Source organism: Mustela erminea, chromosome 9 (genome assembly GCF_009829155.1).
Source record: "Mustela erminea isolate mMusErm1 chromosome 9, mMusErm1.Pri, whole genome shotgun sequence".
Taxonomy (NCBI): domain Eukaryota; kingdom Metazoa; phylum Chordata; class Mammalia; order Carnivora; family Mustelidae; genus Mustela; species Mustela erminea.
The window spans coordinates 64,163,923-64,187,026 of record NC_045622.1 but is presented as its reverse complement, the minus strand read 5'-3'; the positions used below and the strand labels follow the sequence as shown (position 1 = coordinate 64,187,026).

General features: G+C 39.3%; 1 protein-coding gene across 5 annotated transcripts in view; it reads left to right on the top strand.

The window, feature by feature from the left end:
• The window catches only part of DENND5A (DENN domain containing 5A), a 98,048-nt gene that overhangs the window by 28,957 nt on the left and 45,987 nt on the right, over nt 1-23,104 (top strand). For 4 of the 5 annotated variants that reach the window (XM_032357947.1, XM_032357949.1, XM_032357951.1 and 1 more), the window contains exons 2-5: nt 5,334-5,405; nt 6,170-6,279; nt 7,533-8,187; nt 17,493-17,680. In XM_032357947.1, coding sequence (XP_032213838.1) covers nt 5,334-5,405; nt 6,170-6,279; nt 7,533-8,187; nt 17,493-17,680 — 1,025 coding nt within the window. The remainder of the gene's footprint in view (nt 1-5,333; nt 5,406-6,169; nt 6,280-7,532; nt 8,188-17,492; nt 17,681-23,104) is intronic. The other variant, XM_032357948.1, reaches the window with a different exon arrangement.

Below are 23,104 nucleotides of genomic sequence, written 5' to 3'. Positions count from 1 at the left end.
ATTTCCGTTCCTCACTCCTCTGTTGTGGTTGCCTTGAAGTCTGTCCACTGGTTTGTGAAGCTAGTAAGACTGTGGGTTTTGATCTGAATTTTAACCATCTTTCATGGCACAGACTGGGACCTGGTTGGCCAAAAGCCATTAATAGACTTGCTTGATGTCATTACCTATTATCAAGTTTTGACCCTCTTTATTCCATAATAATCTGCTTGCCTTTTTGTTCCCTAGTACCTTCAGGTATTGTTTTTTATATTCTGTCCATGTTCATAGTTATCTGCAAGAGAGTTGGTTTCATAGGAGCTACTCTTCCATGACTGAAAGCATGGAAGAGTATTTATATGCATCATGCTGGATAGAAACAATTCTTCCTCTCTCTCTCTCTTTTCTTTTCTTTCTTTCTTTCTTTCTTTTCTTTTTTTTAAAAATATTTTGTTTATTTATTTGACAGGGAGAGAGAGAGAGCACAAGCAAGGGGAGCAGCAGGCAGAGGGCAAGGGAGATGCAGGCTCTCCACTGAGCAGAGAGCCTGATGCAGGGCCCCATCCCAGGACCCTGGGATCATGACCTAAGCCGAAAGCAGACACTTAACCAAGTGAGCCACCCAGGCGCCCCATCTTCTTCTTCTTCTTTTTTTTGGCGGGGGGGGGGGGGCTTTAAAGATTTTATTTATTTGAGAGAGAAAGATAGAGTGAGCTGGGATGGGGAGCTGAGATGGGGAGGGGCAGAGGGAGAGGACTCCCTGCTGAGCAGGGAACTCAACTCAGGGCTTGATCCCAGGACCCTGAGATCGTGGCCTAACCAACTGAGCCACCCATGTGCCCTAGATATAAATTATTCTGTTGACAATCATTTGTAGTTTCACAAATGTTTATACTATCCTTCCCTTCTAAGAGACTGGATATAAAAATGACTTAGGGGCATCTGGCTGGCTCATTCTGTAGAGCATGGGACTCTTGATCTCAGGGTTGTGAGTTCAAGCCTCATGTTGGGTGTAGAGATGACTTAAAAATAAAAAATCTTTGAAAAAGTGCTCTTAGGGGCGCCTGGATGGCTCAGCGGGTTGAACCTCTCTCTGCCTTTCGGCTCGGGTCATGATCTCAGGGTCCTGGGCTCAAGGCCCACATCAGGCTCTCTGCTCAGCAGGGGGCCTAGTTCCCCCCTCTCTCTCTGCCTGCCTCTCTGCCTATTTGTGATCTGTCTCTCTCTGTCAAATAAATAAATAAAATCTTAAAAAAAAATGTTTAAAAAAAATTGCCCTTAGCTCTTGCTCTTTTTTCTCTTTTTTTTTCAAACTTCAAATTTTATGTAAAGCTTCTTGAGTATATGTCAACTCTAATTACTGATAGATTTAGAAATTGAAATACTTTTATTTGGTATATCTAATCAAGATGGAGGTATAACAGATGTGACCCATAAACACTTTCTTAGGGAATGATGGTTACTTTTATTTTTCTTCAATCTAAGCTGACACTATGTTCTGGAGAAGCTTTGTGTAACTTAACATAAACCAAGTGGTGATTTGACTATATTGGGTCTTTCTCACATAGCTGTTTGGAACATGCCTTTTTGTATCTGCACTACTATTTCAAAACCATCACTGTTTCCCACAGATGTAATACATTTATTATAAATGTGTGGCTTTGAGATTTTGGTGAAAAAAAATTTTTTTTTTTTTTAAGATTTTGTTTCTTTTGGAGAGAGAGAGAAAGAGTGAGCCTGATTGGAGGGGGGAGGGCAAAGGGAGAGGAAAGAGAATCTCAAGCAGACTCCCTACTGAGTGCAGAACCCAGCATGGGACTTGATTTCACAGCCCTGAGATCATGACCTGAACTGTAATGAAGACCAGGATGCTTAACCAAGTGAGCCACCCATACTCCCCTTGGTGAACATTTTCTGATGAACTTTCAGATGACTTCAGATACAGATTTTGAGGAAAAGATTTTTTTTTCTTTTTTTAACTCATTCACATACGTGTCTATATTTAAAAAGAGAGGTTTGCATTTATAGACTTCTCATGATAAAAAAGGAGAAATAATGTTGTCATCATTAACCCAGAAAGCAGTTATTTAGTAGTGCATATGTTTTATTTTAGACTGTATGTAAGCCTACCAATTTAGGCTCATCTGTAAGTGGTCAAATGTTTCCTGCCCAAATTGGAGAAACATTTGGAGCTGTGGCTTCTGACTTTTTTGGGTCATGGAACCCTTTGAGTATGGGGGCGCCTGAGATAGTTAAGCATCTGCTTCCAGCTCAGGTGCTTAAGTGTCTGAGAATCTGGAGGTGCCTCAGATGGTTAAGCATCTGCCTTCAGCTCAGGTCATGATCCCAGGGTCCTCAGATCGAACCCCACATCTGTCTCCCGGCTCAGTGGGAAGCCTGCTTCTCCCTCTTGGAAGCCTGCTTCTCCCTCTTCCATTCCCCCTGCTTATGTTTCCTCTCTGTGTCTCTCTCTGTCAAATAATAAATAAAATCTTAAAAAAGAATGACGAAAATCGCGTTTCTCTTTAGAAAAATGCACATATTTTCATACAAAATTTTGTAAAGTATTTCAGAGAGTTCAGGGGTTGCTTTGAAGCTTCTCAGTTGTAAGCATCCCTTATTTAGAATTATTCAAATCAAGCTAGTTACCAACGGGGTAGATAGCAATACAAATATCGGTTTGTTTCTTGCTTGATCAAAACAGAACAAGTAAACAAAGAACCTGTTAGAAGTCCTTGTAAGGCGTGCAGGCTTAAAAAAAAAAATCTGTTATGGTTTATCTGAATTGTACTTCCCCAGGGACAGATTCACAAAGATAGACCGACACCTAGTTGTCTAATTTTTAAGTTGCTGTTAGAAATGGGTCTTAGTTCTGGCATCCAGACTTTATGACATTTGTGGACTCTATATGTGTTAGGCAAATAAGTAGTTACTATTTCCAGGACAATAGGACAGTTGTAGTTGCATGTCTTATTCCTAGTATCATTTGAATTTCCAAAGGTCTAAATAATTAGGGATTTTAGCGATCTTTGACATATGTATAGGTTTCCTGAGGTGGGTCTCTGTAGATGTTCCTGAGGCATTAAGTCTCTACTGCTTAGTCTGAAAACAGCCCTCAGCAAATGATGAAAGACTGAATTGTTTTAATAAAAATATCTTAGGTTTGTGAATCCCCTTCCTCTGTGACTTTTCTGACATTCTATATAGGGTGCTGTAGTGAACATGGTTTGGTCTCAGGGCTCTCATACCTCTTATACACCCCCTCTCTCCTTGCAGTGAAAATACTATATTCCCGATACTGGTCCAGTCCAATACACAGAAGGACTCATGTCTAAGATTGGCAGTCTCAGTGGTGCCTTTACTGACTCTTTTTTTTTTTTTTTTAAGATTTTATTTATTTATTTGAGAGAAAGATCACAAATAGGCAGAGAGGCAGGCATAGAAAGGGGAGAAGCAGGCTCCCTGCTGAGCAGAGAGCCCGATGCGGGGCTCAGATCCCAGAACCCTGAGACCATGACCTGAGCCGAATACAGAGACTTAACTCACTGAGCCACCCAGGTGCCCGCCTTTACTGACTCTTTAACAAGAGATCTTTACTTAGCTTGTTTGAAGAAGGGGCAGGAGGTAAAGAGGTGCTGCGAAGGATAGAGGATCTAAAGACCACTGTTCTTGTGATTCATAACCTCCCCCTCCTCTTTGTCTATACTCCATTTCAGTTATTTTCACCTCTGGCCTTTTCTCACTGGTTGTTTGAAATGGTCTATTCTATCCTTTGAATGCTCATTATGTCTTGGGGTCACCTCATAACCATCTTAAAAAAAATATGCTTCTCTAAAGACTTTCATTAAGGACAGTGGAAACTGCCCTGATTCCTGTTTCTGTTGAAATATTTTGTGGTTTTTAGTGAGGGGATTTTCTGGCCTAATAAGGAAGAAATGAGGAAACTGACAACTACAAGTGAGGAGGCTTAGGAGGAAGACATAGTTATCTTCTCAGAACTGAATGAGTTTAAATGCATATTCTGAGTATTTCAGAGTGTAGACAAGATCATTATGTCAGCTGCTCGCTGTTTAATTTTTCTGTACAGTGAGTGCAGCCTTGCCAAGGGTGTGTTCACAGGTGTCACTGAAAGCTTGAGACTAGCTGTACATAGCTGTAGGGGCTGTATTGCTACCACTGTTACCAGCTGCCTGCTGATTTTGCCAGTCTTTAGTGGAGATTACAAAATGTATTTTGAGAGATGAAATTTCCTGGAAAAGAGTTTCGGAAAACTCAGTTTGGAAGAAGGCAGGAAATGAGAGGAATTGAAATTGTGTTACTGGCTTTACTTGTCAGAAGTTGAAAGTTATGAATAAGTGTGCCTCTTATCATGTTGATGACAAAACCTGAGAGAAAGTGGAAATGAGTGTTTTTAGTTATAAGCGATAGCTTTCTGACTGGAATCCTTATTAATTTCTGGACCAAGTACCTTAGAGTTACTATAAACTCTTTAGAAAGCTAAGATGCCTCTGGGATGATTTAGAGTGAAGAACTATGTGACTTTAGGTTTATCCTAATCCTGTTTCGGAAGAATGCAACTTCCTTAATCACTAGCTCCTTTGGGTTCCAAACCAACTCAGAACAACTATAGAACAGAATTTGTTGTATCAGCTAGAACATGTGAGCAGGATCTTGTGCAAGTGTGCTCTCAGTGGTTGGACCACATAGAGTAAAGATCTGGAGCCTCCCAGATAAGAACTTCCCTGTGAAGTGATTATTTGTGTATATTTTTTTTTTCCTGTACATTTGAGAGGACAGGTGCTTCATTTTGTTCATTTCTGTCCCCTCAGTACCCAAGGCCCTTGTATGACATGATTATTCGATAGATAGGTATCAAATTCATTCGAATTGTTTTTGATCATGTTTTCCACATATTTTTCCATGACTCCCACTAAATTTATTTGTTTGAAGTATTTGGATACATTTAATTTGTCCCCTATTCCCTAACTCCTTAGGAAAAGCAGTATTTGGGGCAGGATACTTTTGGATAAAGTAGCAGTGACTTTATAGTAATTTGATACCTTTTGAGCTCTTCATCTCATTATGCTGCATTGTAATTTTTTTTCCCCAAAGAATTGTGTTAGTAGTTTTAGTTAAGTTTGATTTTAATGATGTAGAGTAGAAATTATGAAAGGGCATCACACAGAGTAAGGGTAAGTATTATTTTGTGAAATTGTTTTAGGCAAATTTATATGTACACATCATGTATGTATATATTGCTTCATGATGTAACATTTGTTTCATACTGGAGTCATGGTCAAAAAAGTTTGAATAATATTGCTTTATTGTAATACTCTGTTATTTCATTTATCATATAGCATTATGCCAGTACATACAGGCTTCTAAAGCCAGGGATGGTGCCAGCCCTTTCATTTCCAGTACGACTGAAGGTAAAAACAAAACAAAATTGAGAACACCCAAGCTTTCTGGTGGCTTTTACCTGTCTCTACAGTGGTATTTTGTACCTTTGACCTTCTAACTTTCTTGTGCCCTTTTTTGACCAGTAGGTTTTTCATATTTGAGTCCGTCTAGGTGGTGGGTTCCTTGGTTCTTCCTCTTTTCACTTTAATGTTCTTTATTTCAGTATATTCTAGTGTTTTTAGGGGGGGAGGGGAAACAGGTAGAATTTTAGAAATTTCAAATTTTTCTGAATTGACAAAATACCTCATTAGATTTACCCTGAAATTTGCTTTTTTAAATGTTCTTCAATCTTTTAGTCCCTTCGTGTTTTTTCAGAGATCATAGAAATGCATACTTTATTCTGAATTTAAAATAATTTATGCTTCTATGATATCAGTTGGCTTTAAGCAAACTAAATGTTGTTTACAGGGAAAAAAAGGTGGATATAATCCTTTGTCATTCCTTATGCTGTTTCCACTCCCAAGAAGATTAACCAGTGGTTTTAGTAATAATTCATTTTCAAGAAAAGAAAAGAAAAAATAGCTAGTGGTGTCCACTCTTAACCACATTAAAACCTTTTCAGCTTCTTTACTTACCTAATAACTTTAATACCTTTCCTGTTATTAGATGGTTGGCATACTAACTCCTTTGCCTTTATTTCTGTACCTTGCTGGATTACCAAGCTCAGACAGTCATAACTCCATGATTTTGAGGGACTCTGTAGAGATGATTTGCTTCATTCTTTTTCTTGCAGGAGAAAATTTTGAGCAGACACCCCTGAGACGAACATTCAAGTCTAAGGTCCTTGCCCGATACCCTGAGAACGTAGAATGGAATCCCTTTGACCAAGATGCAGTGGGAATGGTTAGTATTTCTTAGCTACAGGTATGAAATAATTTACAAATGAATTTACAGTAGAACTGTGAATCCAGACTATGATAGCAGCAGTTCCACTAACTACCAGTAACTTTTGAAGAAGGGGCTGTCTGTATATTACTCATGATTCTGCATTTTGATCAACATATCAGATACACTGAAAATCACATTGTTTCTGTTTTGTCAGACAAATGCATAGTAATGGTTCAGGGAACTTTGAGGTACTGAGCTATTTGGTTGCCTATAGTACTGAGATTACATGGTGAGTCTGATTTAAAACAGTTTTCTCTCTTTCTCACTTGTGTTTATCTGGGTGATATGGTAGAAATGGGTATTTTGTTTCATCCTAATTTTGGACAGGACAGCCTTTTTTTTTTTTTTTAAATATGAGAGCGCATGGGCATAGGCTGTGGGGAGGGGCTGAGGGAGAGAGGAGCAGACTCCCTGCTGAGCGCAGAGCCCAACTTGGGGCTCAACCCAGGACCCTGAGATCATGACCTGAGCCAAAAGTCAGATACTTCACTGACTTTTATTTGTTTACTCCAGGCTGCTAGGAGATCATATGGAGATTGATTGATTTAGGTCAGTTTGATTAGCTGTCCCAAGTTTTTTATATAACCCATCTGAGTTAAAATGAAAAAAGTGCGTCTTTATCCTGATTATGTCATCTCCTTGCTTTATGTGAAATGCTCCCTTTTTTCCTATGAAAAGAGAAGGTTCTCTTCATGACAGGGTTTTGTGAGCTGATAGAGTCTAAAACTTTGTTTATTTTTAGGTACAAAGTTGGATTTGTCTAGTATATAGGTATATTTCTAGCATTATTTTCCAGTAAATGCTGTCATGCTTAACCACCCACCTAAATTCTCCGAGCTTTCTCTTACCTCCTTATCTTTGTGGATTTTCTTCCTGTCTTTGAAATACCTGCTTTCCCTTGTCTGACTGATGAATTCTAATATCACCTCATCTATGAAACCTTTTCTGATGTTCCTGGGCTGGGTTGTCTATTCTGTGTTGCTCTAACACTTTGTTTTTGGATAGTCCTGATAACTGCATTATAATTTTATTTACTCATGTATCTTAGAATGGGAGATTCTTAGGACAGATATTTTGCTGCGTTGATCTTGACATCCCAAACACCTAGCATAGTAGGTACTCTGTAAGTAAATGAATAGTGGTGGTATTCTGAAAAGAGGACCAGCAGTGAGTGTTCTCACCACTTGTTTCCTTGTTGTCTTTTGCAGCTATGCATGCCCAAAGGGCTAGCATTCAAGACCCAGGCTGATCCCAGGGAGCCCCAGTTCCATGCCTTTATTATCACAAGGGAGGATGGCTCTCGGACATTTGGGTTTGCCCTCACATTTTATGAGGAGGTGACCAGCAAGCAGATCTGCAGTGCAATGCAGACCCTCTACCACATGCATAATGCTGAGTATGATGTCCTACATTCTCCCTCTGTTGATGGTCGAGACCATGGCATGGAGGATGGTGAAGGCACTCCTGGGACCAAGCTTCAGCGCTTCAACTCCTATGACATTAGCCGGGACACGCTCTACGTCTCTAAGTGCATCTGCCTCATCACACCGATGTCCTTCATGAAAGCATGTCGGAGTGTGCTGGAACAACTTCACCAGGCAGTTACTTCACCTCAGCCCCCTCCACTGCCCCTTGAGAGCTACATATACAATGTACTCTATGAGGTGCCACTCCCACCTCCTGGCCGGTCCTTGAAGTTTTCCGGGGTCTATGGGCCAATAATCTGCCAGAGACCAAGTACCAATGAGCTTCCCTTATTTGACTTCCCTGTCAAAGAAGTCTTTGAACTGCTTGGGGTAGAAAATGTGTTTCAGCTTTTTACTTGTGCCCTTCTGGAGTTTCAAATCCTGCTCTACTCACAGCGTAAGTCAGTGCTTACTAGAGCTTTCTCCCTATATAGGGCTTCCCTTCTTTCCATACTGAATACAGTGGAACTGACTGTAAAGGTCATGGGCTGTTACAGTTTGAGCAAAACTCAGATCTTTTGCAGGTGGGTGGTAGATGGCAAACTGATGGAGCACAAGAGGGCCACAGTTTCTAATTGGCTGTCATCCTGGCCTTTTGCTAGGCACTTAAGCCTGGGATCCTTCCTGGCATCCCTTCTAATTGATGCTGAAAAGAGTGGTAGGAAATGGTGGTTCTGGAAAGCTGACTTTTCCTCATTCTGTAGTTACTTTTGCCCCTTCTGCAACCTGACAGTAAAACTGAGGATTCCCAAATAATGATCCTTTGAGAAAATGAGGATGTATTACTTCTTCCTGTTGTTTGTTATCACTGAATTGTTTTTTATAAATTAGAGGTGAACTGAATGTGAGGGGCAGGTTTGGACAAAATAGTAAAGTAGATCAGAAGGAAAAAGATGTTTATTAAATAAATCAGAAAAATTACATAAAACTTATTCATTCAGTACCTGTTTATTTAGACCTTACCATGTGCCAAGCATTGTTTCAGGGACTAGAGATACAGTGGTAGACAAAACAGGTAAAAACCCTTCCTGTAATGGAACTGATCTTATAGTGGAGAGCAAGGGGGTGACTAAATAAAGTTTAGTTTAAAGTTAGTTTAGTTTAGTTAGCAGATGCCTAACTAACTGATCCACCCAGGCACCCCTCCACTTTTTAACAGAGTGATTAGTTTAAGCCTTCTCTGAGCGACCCTTGTTAATATCTGTGGGAAAAGTATTCTAGGCAAAGGGCATAGCACATATAAGGGTTGTGAGAAAAGAATGTGCTTGTTATGTTTGAGAACATTTGAGAAAACTGGGTGGATGGTACAGAGTGAGAAAGCAGGAATATAGAAGTAGATGTTGTTAAGACTTAATAGGAGCTTAGGTATTACAATTGTAGTCCACTGTAAGGACTTTGTTACTCTGAGATGCATAGTCATTGTAGGTTTTAAGTTTTTTGACTATTTTGAAGTAGTTTCCAGCTTATGGAAGAGTTGCAAGAAATGTTCAAGGAACTGTTTGTGTGCTCTCCCACAATTCACCAGTTATTAACATTTGGCCACATTTGTCTTATCATTCTCTTTCTCTGTGTGTGTGTGAACATAAAACTGAACCATTGAGAGTCGTCGCAGAGCCCATGTGCCTTGACTCCTAAATATGTCAGCTTTTATTTCATAAGAGCAAAGATATTTTCTTACATAACCATAGTATGATTATCAAATTTAGAAAATGTAACATTGTTATAATATTGTATTCAGGTTTCACCATTGTCCCCAAAATATCTACTTTGCTATTTTTTTTTTTAAAATTCCTGATCCAGGGTTTTGTCTAGTAACATGCCTTGCTTTTACTTTTTACTTCTTCTTTTTTTTTTTTTTTTTTTTAAAGATTTTATTTATTCATTTGACACAGAGAGATCACAAGTAGGCAGAGAGGCAGGCAGAGAGAGAGAGAGAGGAGGAAGCAGGCTCCCCACGGAGCAGAGAACCCGATGCGGGACTCGATCCCAGGACCCTGAGATCATGACCTGAGCCGAAGGCAGCGGCTTAACCCACTGAGCCACCCAGGCACCCTACTTTTTACTTCTTAATGTCTTTCATGACATAGACATTTTTGAAGAGTGCAGGCAAGGCATTTTGTAGAATGTCCTCCAATCTGGGTTTGTCTGATGTTTCCTTGTGATTAGATTCAGGTGTTAAACATTTTTGGTTATAATACATAGAGGTGAGGTTGTGATTCTCTCAGAGCATTGTATTAGGAGGCACATAATGTGTGTTTTTATCATGACAGGAGGCGCTTGATGTTAGTTTGCCCATCTTTGATAATGTTAATTTGAACACTTGGTTAAGATTATGTTTGCCAGGTTTCTTAAATGGAAAGTTGTCCTTCTTCCCTTTGTAATTAGTAAGTTGTGGGAAGTTATTTTGAAACTGTAAATATATTGTTCCTCTTTGAAGTTTTGCCCAGTAGTTTTAACACCCATTGATGATTCTAGTCTGAATTAGTTAATACCATCATGGTCACAAAATGGTGATTTTTCTAGCTCCACTTATATTTATTTATTTATCTATACTTTATTTATTTATTTGTTTGTTTATTATTTTTAAAATTATTTAAAAAAATATTTTATTTATTTGACAGAGATCACAAGTAGGCAGAGAGGTAGGCGGAGAGAGTGAGAGAGGGAAGCAGGCTCCCTGCCGAGCAGAGAGCCCGATGTGGGACTCGATCCCAGGACCCTGAGATCATGACCTAAACCAAAGGCAGCAGCTTAAACCACTGAGCCACCCAGGCACCCCCATATTTATTTATTTTTTTAAAGATTCATTTAGTTATTTGAGAGAGAGAGAGCTCACAAGCAGGAGGGGCAGAGGGAGAGAGAATCTGAGGCAGACTCCATGCCAAGTGCTCAGCCTGTCAGGTGGTTTGATCTAACAATCTTAAGATCATGAACTGAGCCGAAACAAGAGTCAGATGCTTAATCGACTGTTTGACCCAGGTGCCCCTCCATCTATATATATTAGTTATCATTGTACTATAAGGAATAACATATATTTTCCTTGTTTGTTTAGTATTATATGGACTCATAGATTTTTATTTTGTTCAGTAAGTTAGGTACCTATAATGCAGGGGGGATGTTGTAGACATGGGAGAAGGAGGATTGAAACAAATATGACAGGTGACATTTTTCCATCAGAATTTGGGTTAAATTTCCCAGAATATGGGTTGTTCTATCAATAATAGAGCAATAATGCAATCAGTAATACAAATTTTAAGAGGTTTGAAGGTGATTAAGAAGATTTGTGTATAAACTCAAATGGAACTCAGGACCTAAAGCCGTGTTTATAGTGTGGGCAGGAAAAAAATTTTTCCAAAAAAATTACTGGATATTGTTGAGCAAGGCTGATTGTAAAATGGTGTTGCCTTTTATTGCATGTAGGTTATGCTCTCTATTAATATTTAAACAGTTGAGGTTGGTTTTCTTGAAATAGTTTTTATTTATGATTCAAAGGCCTCAGGTGGATGAAAATCTTTCTGGCCTTCCAAAAACATGTCATCACCACTCACAGTGTTGCCCACTGCATGTCTCGCCTACTGAATAGAAAAGAAGTGTAACTTAGGGAAAAAATGCAGGCGAAATGGTATGAATTACAAAGTGTAACCCATTGGATGACTGAACTGACAGTTATAAGAATTTTTTTTTAACTTGTACTCCCGGGTAATGGTTGTTCTTTGCTGTATAGATACAGATTTTTTAATAGTGTATTTTTTACCATTTGCTGTTAAATTGTATGTAGAGAAGTTCTTTACCTGAGATGAGTTAATAGGGTAGTGGATTGGATAATTGAAAAAGTCATTCAAGTCTGATAATCATAAAAATTATACATTATCCATTAAACATTGTATTTTAGCTTAAAACATGACTGTATAATAACTAGTCTTTTGATGAAGGGACTAGGTATTTCCTTTGATTATGGGTCTACTAGTCAGATGTCTGCATTTTTTTTTTTTAAAGCCACACCCATAATGCATTCACTAGATTTTCTAGATGCATTTTGTTTTTAAAAGGGGAGTGAGAATTTAATGAACCTTGCAAAAGAACCAGAATGGAGACTACCTATAAATTTTTGCAGTTTTCCTTGTTTTTTTTTGGCACTTAATAGCCTCATGATATGCTTAATTCAATTATGGCATTTTTTAGCCACTTTGCATTACTCAGTCTTCATATATATATATATTTTTTTTTTTTTTTTTGAGAGAGACAATGTGTGGTTGGGGGGGAGAGGCAGAGGGTGAAGGGGAGAATCCCAAGCAGCCTCCACGCCCAGTAGGGAGCCTGACATGGGTTCATCTCACAAATCTGAGATTGTGACCTGTGCCAAAATCAAGAGTTGGAGGCTTAACCAACTGAACCACCCAGACATCCCTACTGAGTCCTTTTTTTTTTTTTTAAAGATTTATTTAATTTTTTTTTGTGGGGGAGAGGGGAGCAGAGAAAGAGGGAGAGAGGGAGAGAAATCCTCAAGCAGACTCCCTGACTTGGGGCTTGATCCCAGGACCCTGATATCATGACCTGAGCCAAGGTCATGAGTTGGGTGCTTAACTGACTGAGCTACCCAAGTGCCTCAAAGATAAGTTTTTTTAGAAAACAAATAAATAATGTGTGGACAAACAAGGCAGAGAAAGTTGAAAGTTTCCTTTTTCACCTAGAATCCTACTCCTCAGAAATAATCTCTTAATTTTTTTAGTGCCCCCTCTCAAATATTTTTGAACCATGAACTATTTTTATGTGAATTGTTGAGTACATATGTATGGCTTGTAACATTCTTTAAAGTATACATGTACATTATGATATGTGTAGGGTATATTAAAATTAATGTTAAACTTTAATATACCATAAGTATATGTTTTAAATATGGTATATTAAAATGTAGGAAAAAAGCCTTTCAATCATATGGTAGGAATTTTAACACATTACAGAAGGGTCTATATTGAAGTGTAAGACTTCCACCTCTGGTCCCTGGTTCTCCCTCAAGGAGATTACTACTGTTTGCTCTGGTCCCTGGTTCTCCCTCAAGGAGATTACTACTGTGTGCTGTTTCCTTCCAAACATAATCATGCATATACAACATATATACTTTTTAGAAACAACACAAATGGAAATATGCTAATCATTGTTTGCACTTTCTTTCATTTAATAATATATCTTGGAGAAAGGAACATAGAGATTAGGTTGTTTCCTAAGAACAAAGATTACCTGAGAAACATCCTTATTCATCCTTACTCACTTTTTCACAAAAGTGTGAGTATGCAAGGACAGTTCATGATTCAGTTTCCAATGTGTAGAATTGGCCCTTTGATTTGTTTAGGGACAAATTATCTGCCGAGTGGTCCCACAGCTATTATCTTTCTTTGCACAGAGACAAGCCATGAAAACATTCCTCCCTCCCTCCCTCACCACTCAAGAGTGGTGGTTGTAATCCCACTATGTTTTGCATTATCTCCTTTTGTTAAAAGTAATTGCTCATTAAACATTATAGGAACTTTAAAAAAAAATATTTATTTATTTGGGGGAGAGAGACAGCATGAGCAGGGAGATGAGGGAGAAGTAGGCTCCCCAGCTGAGCAAGGAGCCTGATGGGGGACTTTATCCCAAGACCCCAGGATCATGACCTGAGCCGAAGGAAGACACTTAACCGACTGAGCTACCCAGGTGCCCCAACATTATGAGAACTTTAAGAGAATATAATTGCCTAGAACCTTAGTGTCTCCATTTGATTTTGTTTGTTTGAAATACTTTGGGTGCACATGACCTTCGGCTGCTTCCTGTTTATTGGTTTCACCTTCTTGGAATAATGAGCACAGACACAGGCAATAGCAAAGGAGATACTGATTTTATCATTTATACTGGTGTACAGAAATGGATTTTGTGCTATTGCTTAAAGCTCTTGGAGGTCAGCATCCTAGTGGGTACCACAGATTACTGGATCCCTGAGGCATTATTTGTTAGGCCCTCCTCCAAGGTAGGTTATTGCTTTTTCAAAATATAAAAATGTAAAATAGAAAAACAATTTAAAATATAAAATGAAACCAACAACTCAGACCAGAAAGGCCCTACAATTCCAAATTTCTAGTGTCTGTAAAATTAAACCATGTAAATGGAAAGTGACTTAGCCTTGAGAGAAGAGATTATCTCTGACCTCCAAAAGTGTTTTGTTTCTAAGAATCCCATAATTTCAAGTGCATCACAAGAAATTCTTCAGAGATTTCAAACTGAGGTAAATAAGGTTACCCACTCTTAGAAAATAAGTGGGCTGAGTTTTAGAGACTAGATTAGATTTATTCTGAAAAATAGGGAAAAACCAGAAGTAGATTTCTGTGCTATTGGAAAACTTGCCTTGATGGAGCAGAGCAAGCCTTTTCTTTCAGATTCCAGCATGCCCTGTTTTATGATTATGGAATTGATGTTCCCAGACGCTGCAGCTAGGTACTGTAAGTAGTAGTCCAGTGCCAGGATGTCTCATGACAAAGTCATATTTGGGACTCCTCTACTCAAACTGTTTCCTGGCCTTCTGTGAAATTTTACTGTCCCTGAGCCGACATGCCAGGAATGCCAGCCATATAAAATACCTGCTTTATTGACTTTGGGCAAAGAAAGGAGAAAATCTTTTGGTTTTCTCATGATTGAAAAGGCCTCTGGTACTCCTGCCTGCTCACTCCTCCTGTCCCCTTTAAATCCAGCAGTGATGTGTGTGTGTGTGTGTAGGTATATATACATAGTGTAGATGGGGATGGGGTATTTCCGTGTAATATTTATTCAAAATATGTTTAAGAGCCAGTGTTGGGACCTAGACCTTCAGCTCTAAATAGCAGTTGAAGGTTTTCTCGCACACTTTTGCATTCTTTTGATTCATCTTAATTCTGAATTTTAAAATAAATTCTTAAGGTGTCTGAGATTCTTTTTTTTTTTTTTTAAGATTATTTATTTATTTATTTGACAGAGAGAGATCACAAGTATGCAGAGAGGCAGGCAGAGAGAGAGAGAGGAGGAAGCAGGCTCCCTGTTGAGCAGAGAGTCCGATGCGGGACTCCATCCCAGGACCCTGAGATCATGACCTGAGCCAAAGGCAGTGGCTTTACCCACTGAGCCACCCAGGCGCCGCATGAGATTCTTGAGATTATTGCTCTTGAGTAGATAAAAGAATTGAGGTCTCCTCTGGAGAATCATTAGAATTTATCTTTTTTTTAAAGGTTTTATTTTTATTTATTTTAGAGAGAGAGCACACGTTTGAGTGGGAAGACGGAGAGTGAGAGAATCCCTGCTAAGTGGAGCCCAGGCTCCACAAGGGGCTTGATCTCACGACCCAGAGATCATGACCTGAGCTGAAACCAAGAGCTGGCCGCTTAACTGACTGAGCCACCCAGGTGCCCCTCATTAGAATTCTTTTTTTTTTTTTTTTAAGAATTTATTTATTTATTTGTCATAGAAGAGAGAAGCGAGAGCAAGCACAGGCAGACAGAGTGGCAGGCAGAGGCAGAGGGAGAAGCAGGCTCCGCACCAAGCAAGGAGCCCGATGTGGGACTCGATCCCAGGACGCTGGGATCATGACCTGAGCCGAAGGCAGCCGCTTAACCAACTGAGCCACCCAGGCGTCCCCCCTCATTAGAATTCTTAATAATGATTGTTGGAGGGGCACTTGGGTGTCTTAGTTGGTTAGCAGCTGCCTTCAGCTCCGGTAATGAACCCAGGGTCTTGGAGTCCTGCTTCGGGCTCCCTGCTCAGCAGGGAGTCTGTCCCTCGCCCTGCCCCTCACTCTGCCTCAGCTCGCTCTCTCAATCAAATAAATGAAATCTTAAAAAAAAAAAAAAAGATCGTTGGAATGTCATTGAGAAGAATTTCAGCAGCAAGATTAAAAAGCCATGTTGTATGGACATCCCCTGGAATTGAGGTATTACTGAAGAGGCTGAAGGCAGAGCTTTCAATGCTGTAAATTTTGTTAGTTGTTTACTTTCATGTGGGACTAAATCCTCTTTCTGAAATTATATATATATAACCTAATTTAACTCTTCAAAGGTTACTTTTTTTTTGTAATTGGGGAAATGTTTTTGTTGCTGCTTGAATGATGCGTGGGAATCTTCACTAAATATATATATATATTTAAAGATTTTATTTATTTATTTGACAGACAGAGATCACAAGTAGACAGAGATCATAAATACTTTTTAATATAGGAATGACGATGCTTTGTGTGGGCACACATGAAAAATGAGACTCTCTTCTTGAACTCTTACTAGTTTGCTTTGATCTTTAATGAATATGAGAAGTTTATATTCTTTTGTCCTTCTGCTAAACCATTTTTTGTTTGTTTTAATTGATGATCGATCTCTCAGTTCACTTTTAGGCACTAATGGGTTGTATCATTTACCTATGTGCCTTAGTTTCCCCCAAGAAGCATATGAGGCATTTTCCTGTAATGCCCTTAAAATTAAGTTTGAGATGATGATGTTTTAATCATTAATTGCTATATATTTGCCTCATTAGTTAAACTCTTTCCAGATTATGCTCTTCTTTGCTTAGCCAGGAATAAGTTGATAGGCAATTTTCAAAGTGTGAGTAGTGAGCAAATATGGGATACTTTGCTAAACTTTTACTTAGTTGATACATACCAGCTGTTGCTCGCTTTTTACTCAACCTTCCTCATTTTGGGGAAAGCTGTTTGATACTTATAACCCGTTTATGAACCAAGGTATTATTTTTTTAAATGATGGGGTGGATTTTTAGTATATGAGATCACTTTAACCCTTATGAAATCTCCTTTGAAATCAGCCATTCCAGAGGATGTTACTCATCTGATTTTAAAATTTATGTGCCTCTGCTCTGTCTTTAAATGCCAGAAACCATTATACCATTTGTGAATAGCAATTTTTAAAATTCTACTTTTAACCAGTCCATTTTATTGGCTTTGCCAATGTATTTATTATTTTTTTTATAAAATGGGTCTAGAAATTGTGTTCTAAAGGAAAGCAAAACTTTGAACTCAAAGCCTTCCCTTCCAAACTGAGATCTCTGACCTAAAATAAGAGTTTTGAGGCATGAAAGTCAATCTTCTGAGTCTTTCAAATTCTCAGGAAGCTTTTTATTGAAGTATTAAAATAACACATTTGTGCTGTTCCTATTCAGGAAAAGTTCCAGGTGGAGGGCAGACTTGGCTAGTGCAGAAAACCAGCTTCTGCATGCTTTGTGGTTCTTTGGGTCTTGGTCTTGAAGGCAGAGCTCACATTAGTTCCTTATCGAATGCAGACATATCTGAGTGGTAAAAGAACTTCTTTCCTGAATGAAGACCCAGGCTACTGTTCCTTTTTTTAATTTGTTTTTGTTGCAGTTCCCCAACCCCTTTCGACTTAAGAGAATCTACTTAACCTTCTGATTTAGTATTTGAAGCAAGGTGCCATTTAGGATATCTGCTGTATTTCCATATTAAATTTTATTATTAGCAGGAACCTGTTATGTGTGGGTACATTTCAGCTTGTGATCCACTGAGGTCTCAGGGTTATCTTTCTGATACCCATGAGAGAACCACACTTTGAGCATATCCTTGCTGAAGTTTATCCTGATCCTTTCTAAATGTGAAATTGTATTGCAGGTTTTAACTTAATATTTGGCAAGCAAGTGCTTTGTTTTTGACTGGTTTGTATGTGTTTTGTTTTGTTTTTAACCTAGATTACCAGAGACTGATGACTGTGGCGGAGACCATTACAGCTCTCATGTTTCCTTTCCAGTGGCAGCATGTCTATGTCCCTATTCTCCCGGCTTCTCTCCTACATTTCTTAGATGCTCCTGTTCCTTACCTGATGGGCTTGCATTCCAATGGCCTGGATGACCGGTCAAAGCTGGAGCTGCCTCAAGAGGTGAGAGGAATGTGGAGCTTGGTTGCTGGTGCCCCTGGCCCCATTCTAGGATTAGAGAGAGAATGGCTTTGGGATGAGCCCAGGGTGGTGTCACAAAGTTTTTCTTTTATTCTGAGGAACATAAATAACCTTCCAGGAAAAAAATGTAAAAGCAACGAACATTTAGCTTAGTTTGTGTCATTTGTCATCTTTATTACCTGACTTTATATACATTGTAATCTCTGTGTGTACACTATTGTGAATTGCCTTTTCCATGCATAGTTTTTCAAGTATTTTACATACTTTTCAAGACATTAATTAGGAAATCTTTTCAGGGGTGCTTGGGTGGCTCTGTTTGTTAAGCTTCTGACTCTTGATCTCAGCTCAGGTCTTGATCTCAGGGTCCTGAGTTCAAGCCTGTGTTGGGCTCTTTGCTGGACCTGGAGCCCACTTAAAAAAAAAAAAAAGAAAAGTCTTTTCATTCTGTAAAACTTGAAATATATGCAGAAGAGTAGCATAATGAATTCCCGTGTTCTCAGCACACAGCTTCAATAGTTATCATACATGTTAAATTGTATTTTAGTTTTATACCTCCTACCCCCGATTATTTTAAGGGAGTCCCACATAATGTAATTTCATTATTACTTCATTACTCAGACCAAGTATTAATAAATCAGTGTGTTTCTTTTATAGGCCAGGTTTATCTGTAAAAGTTGACCTGATCATACTGATTCTTGTGGTGCTAAGCCAGCTTTGAAAACTTCCCTTGTTCAAGATAAGGAAGGCCTTGAGAGAGAAGCTTTTCCTCTCTTGCTATGAGGATGGTCTGCTCCTCATTCCTATTGGTTGAGATACTGAGAGAATTGATTATAAATATGTATTTCTTTTTTTTTTTAAGATTTTATTTATTTGTTTGACAGACAGAGATCACAAGTAGGCAGAGAGGCAGGCAGAGAGAGAGGAGGAAGCAGGCTCCCTGCTGAGCAGAGAGCCCGATGCAGGGCTCGATCCCAGGACCCTGGGATCATGACCTGAGCCGAAGGCAGAGGCTTTAAGGCGCTGAGCCTCCCAGGCGCCCCATAAATATGTATTTCTTTATTTCCTGCTTCATTCTAAAGCAGATTTAAAGCATAAAATAAGATTGTTTTATTTTTTATTTTTCTATCTTATCTAGAACTGGTCTACCTTTTTATGTCTTTTTGTGGCTAGTATGAAACCACTTGGGAGAAGGGTTTTCATATTCTGAACTTCTCAGTCATTAGAAAGGCCTGGGAACAAGATTTTGGAGTATACATACACTGGTGTTATGTGGCTCTATTTCCTCCCCTACCAAAATGCTTATGGAGGACGGTTTTTGCATAACTAAGTAATATTAGTAAGAAAGCCTCCAAAGAGTACGGTCTCATGGAATTGGATCTGAGCCTCACTCATGTTGTTGGGCATGTCTTGGCAGTGTCCTTGATGAAACCCTCGTCATTAGATCACACCTGTAATATTTACATTGTAGTCAGATGGATCTCTACTTTTCCTTTCTCCTTTGGTTTTAGAAGGAAAATGTCCTCCTTGTAGCCTCTTCCCTTTCCACCCCCTTTGCTGCTTTGATTTTATATACTTTGTATTGTTTGGAGTGGGATAAGGTTAATTAAGGAAGAAAAGATCTGAATGATGGAGAAAATCATTGAGTTTGGATATTGGGCTTTTATATATATTTGTTTTACTGATAAATATACATGAAGAGTACATGTCAAAGTTTGGAGAATGGAAACATGCATATTTAAATTGACACCTCTTCAGAATAAATCTATCATTTTGTAAAGTCAGAATAAGAATAACAACAAAAAATGGTTGAAGGTGGAGAGCTAAAGAGGCATGCAACATTGCAGTGTAATAAGTAGGTCACTAGGCAAGAAGCCAGTTTTCTCAGTTTTATTTTCATCTTTAGCATCTGCTTGCTGCATATTTGGGGCAAGTTCTGTTCCATGTAGGATCCCTCAGCATCGTTCTTTGGGTGCCTCAGGTATGTGGGTGTATGAAGAGGCTGCTAAGAGACCAGCAGTTTTCTTAATGGGGGACTCAGAGGGAATGTTTGAGAAACCCAAAAGTTCACTCTCTTCTGGGTATCGGGGTCTCCACTTCTGCAGTATTCTCCATCATTGCTGCATCCTTTGTGTCTTGCTGTGGTCTGCTTGGGAAGGAAAGATGACGATGTTACTGAGGAATACCTGTGCATACTTAATTAGCAATTCGAGGGTTTCAGAGTCCTACTTCATCCAGACTGTCCTTTTGAAGGGCACATATTTGTGCAGGTCATTTCATAGGTGGATATTTACCTGGTCTTTTAGCAGACAACCTATAGAATACCTGAGCCTGTGTAGTTCCTCCTGGGAACTTTAGACTGGGGAGAACTTTCTCAAGGAGTAAAGCACCCTGAAATGTATGCATAATGAAAGAAGACTAATAATATCTCGAAAAGACAACTTTGGGAGGTTTCGCAAATTATATATATATATATATATGTGTGTGTGTGTGTGTGTGTATAAATTTTTTTAAGGTTTTATTTTTAAGTAATCTCTACACCCAACATGGGACTCAAGCTTACAACTCAGAGCTCAGGAGGCACATGCTCTTCCTATCAGCCAGGTGCCTGTAAGTGATATATGTTTCTAGTAAAAAATTCTAAAGGTGCACAAAAGTAAAAATGACTTCAGATTTTACACCCAGAGATAACTACTTTTAACCTTTTGGTGGACATCCTGTGGTATCTTTACACTGCTAGAAGGAGGTTTGAGGCAGAACTGGGAAAATTCACCTGGGCCTGTGCAAAGGTGTATCATCAGGGTAATGGGGCAAGGTTGATTTAGAAAAAGGGACTTTCTCCAGAGGGATGAAGACTGTACAGTTCTTGGATCCCTGAATCCGAATTTATCAGTTGTCGACCCATCTTAGGGCATCAGAAGACTGTGAAAAAGCCCTTTGTTCCTTTTTATACCAACCCATGAGCTCAGCTGTGCCTGAACAAGGGAGGGTGCCGAGCTGCCTTTGTGAGGCATTCTCTGTCCTGCACTTCTCTTTTGGGTTTCATTGTGTGGATCCAGGAAGGAGGCAGTTTGTCCATAGCTATGTCAAGGAAAACAGGCAGAGGATATTAGAGTAAAGAAGAGGGTGTTACTTCTTCCTATCTTGGGTCTTTCTTTCCTACTGTTTTTTTCTCCTTTCTCAAGATACTCCTTCAATAGCTTTTCCCGGTAATGTATGTATTGAGCTCCCCTTCTGGGAATAACATGAAGATAGACTAGGGATGAAGCTGGCTGTGACTGTTATTATGAACTCAGGACCGGGAAGGGGCATTGTAACTTCCTGCAGGAAAAGATTTGGAAGACTTTCTGGGATTTTGGGGGTCCATGTAGTTACTACCCCAGAGTAGCTAAGTCTTCCCATGGCCTCTTCCAGCAAGGCAGGAGGTAAAATGAGGAAAAGTGATCATGTGGTTTCAGTGCCTCTTCTAGGCTACTTTTTGTCTCCCAGGCTGTTTTGCAGGAGTTGGCCTCTTAGGTGAGGAAAGGGTTGCATGAGGAGTTTGAGGTAGGCTTGTAAGTTGCTTCTGTTTGCCAGAATTCTCAGTGTGTGGGAGAAAATAGTGTGAGGCTATTGTATGAGCTTAGTATTTGAATGACCTATTTCACTTTGCCTTCTCATCCCTACCTCGAGTCCAACTCTACAAAAAATGGCTAGTGTTATCCAAGGCTCCTGTCTTAATCTAGCCCATCTCTGAAGTGTGCCTGAGCTGCATTCTGTCCTCTAGCTACCTCTCACCAGGAGTATATCAACAGTATGTGGACATAGCATTTGGAGTTCATAAAATTTTTTATAGACATTCTATATTTGTCTCACATCAGTGGCAGAAAAGCCAAACAAGCATTATTGAGGGTTGCAGTTATTTTTAGATGCCTCTGTGTTTCCAGCTGGACAGACTGCTTTTTTTTCTACAAAGAGAGGAGAACCAGTGGGATAAATGATTGCATTGTGTACCTTCGGTGGGTCACAGAGATTTGTTCTGTGACAGGTCTTATAAGGCAGGTGATCTTCATGACTAGATTTAGTTGTCTTTACTATCTTTTTTAATGATTTGATATGAAAGCATTTTTAATTTTAAAATCTTTTTTTTTTTTAAGATTTTATTTATTTATTTGACAGAGAGCGAGAGATCACAAGTAGGCAGAGAAGCAGGCGGTGGGGGTGGGGGTGGGTGCAGCGAGGAAGCAGGCTTCCCACTGAGCAGAGTCCGAGGTGGGGCTCGATCCCAGGACCCTGAGACCATGACCTGACCTGAAGGCAAAGGCTTTAACCCACTGAGCCACCCAGGTGCCCCTAATTTTAAAATCTTAAAGGGACAGACAAAAAGTCCATTTTTAGGTGTTAAACATTTATTAGCCTTTTTTCTAGTCAAGGATTAAACTTGTTATTCAGTGGAAGAACTCCAGAAAGTTAATTTTTTTCACTTAAAAAAAATTTAAATTCAGTTAATTATCATATATTATTGGTTTCAGAGGTAGAGGTCAGTGATTCATCAGTCTTATAGAACACCTAGTGCTCATTACATCATGTGCCCTCCTTAATGCCCATCGCCCAGCACCCCATCCCACTAACCCGCTCCCATCAGTTTTTTCCTATGATTAAGAGTCTCTTATGGTTTGTCTTCCTCTCTGATTTCATCTTGTTTTATTTTTCCCTCCCTTCCCCTATATCTGTTTTTTGTCTTATGTTCCACATATGAGTGAGATCATATGATAATTATATTTCTCTGATGGTCATATCTCTCTTAGCCTAATATCCTTTAGTTCCATCCATGTTGTTGCAAATGGCAAGATTTCTTTTTTTTTTTTTTTGAGATTTTATTTATTAATTTAACAGAGAGAGCGAGTGAGCACATAAGCAGGGGGGACAATAGGCAGAGCAGGCAGAGGGAGAAGCAGGCTCCCCGCCAAGTGAGGAGCCCAAAGCAGGACTTAATCCCAGGACCCAGGATCATGACCTGAGTTGAAGGCGGCCACCCAACCAACTGAGCCCCCAAGGCATCCCACCAAGGCATCCCAAGATTTTTTTTTTGATGGCTGAGTAGTATTCCATTGTGTGTGTGTGTGTGTGTGTGTGTGTGTGTGTACACCACATCATCTCTATCCATTCATCTGTCAGTGGACATTTGGGCTTTCCCATAGTTTGGCTCTTGTGGGCGTTGCTGCTGTAAACATTGGGGTATAGGTGCCCCTTTGGATCCAGAAAGTAGCAAATTTTAAAGCTATTCTTCTAATCTTTGTATCTTAGATATGGGAAAGTTCTTTTCTTTGATTTTGGAATGGTAGATGGAGTAGTTAATGCAAGGGTTTATTGAATGAATGCATGCATGGACATGTTAAAATGTACAGTTTTAATAGATTGAAAGTTTGA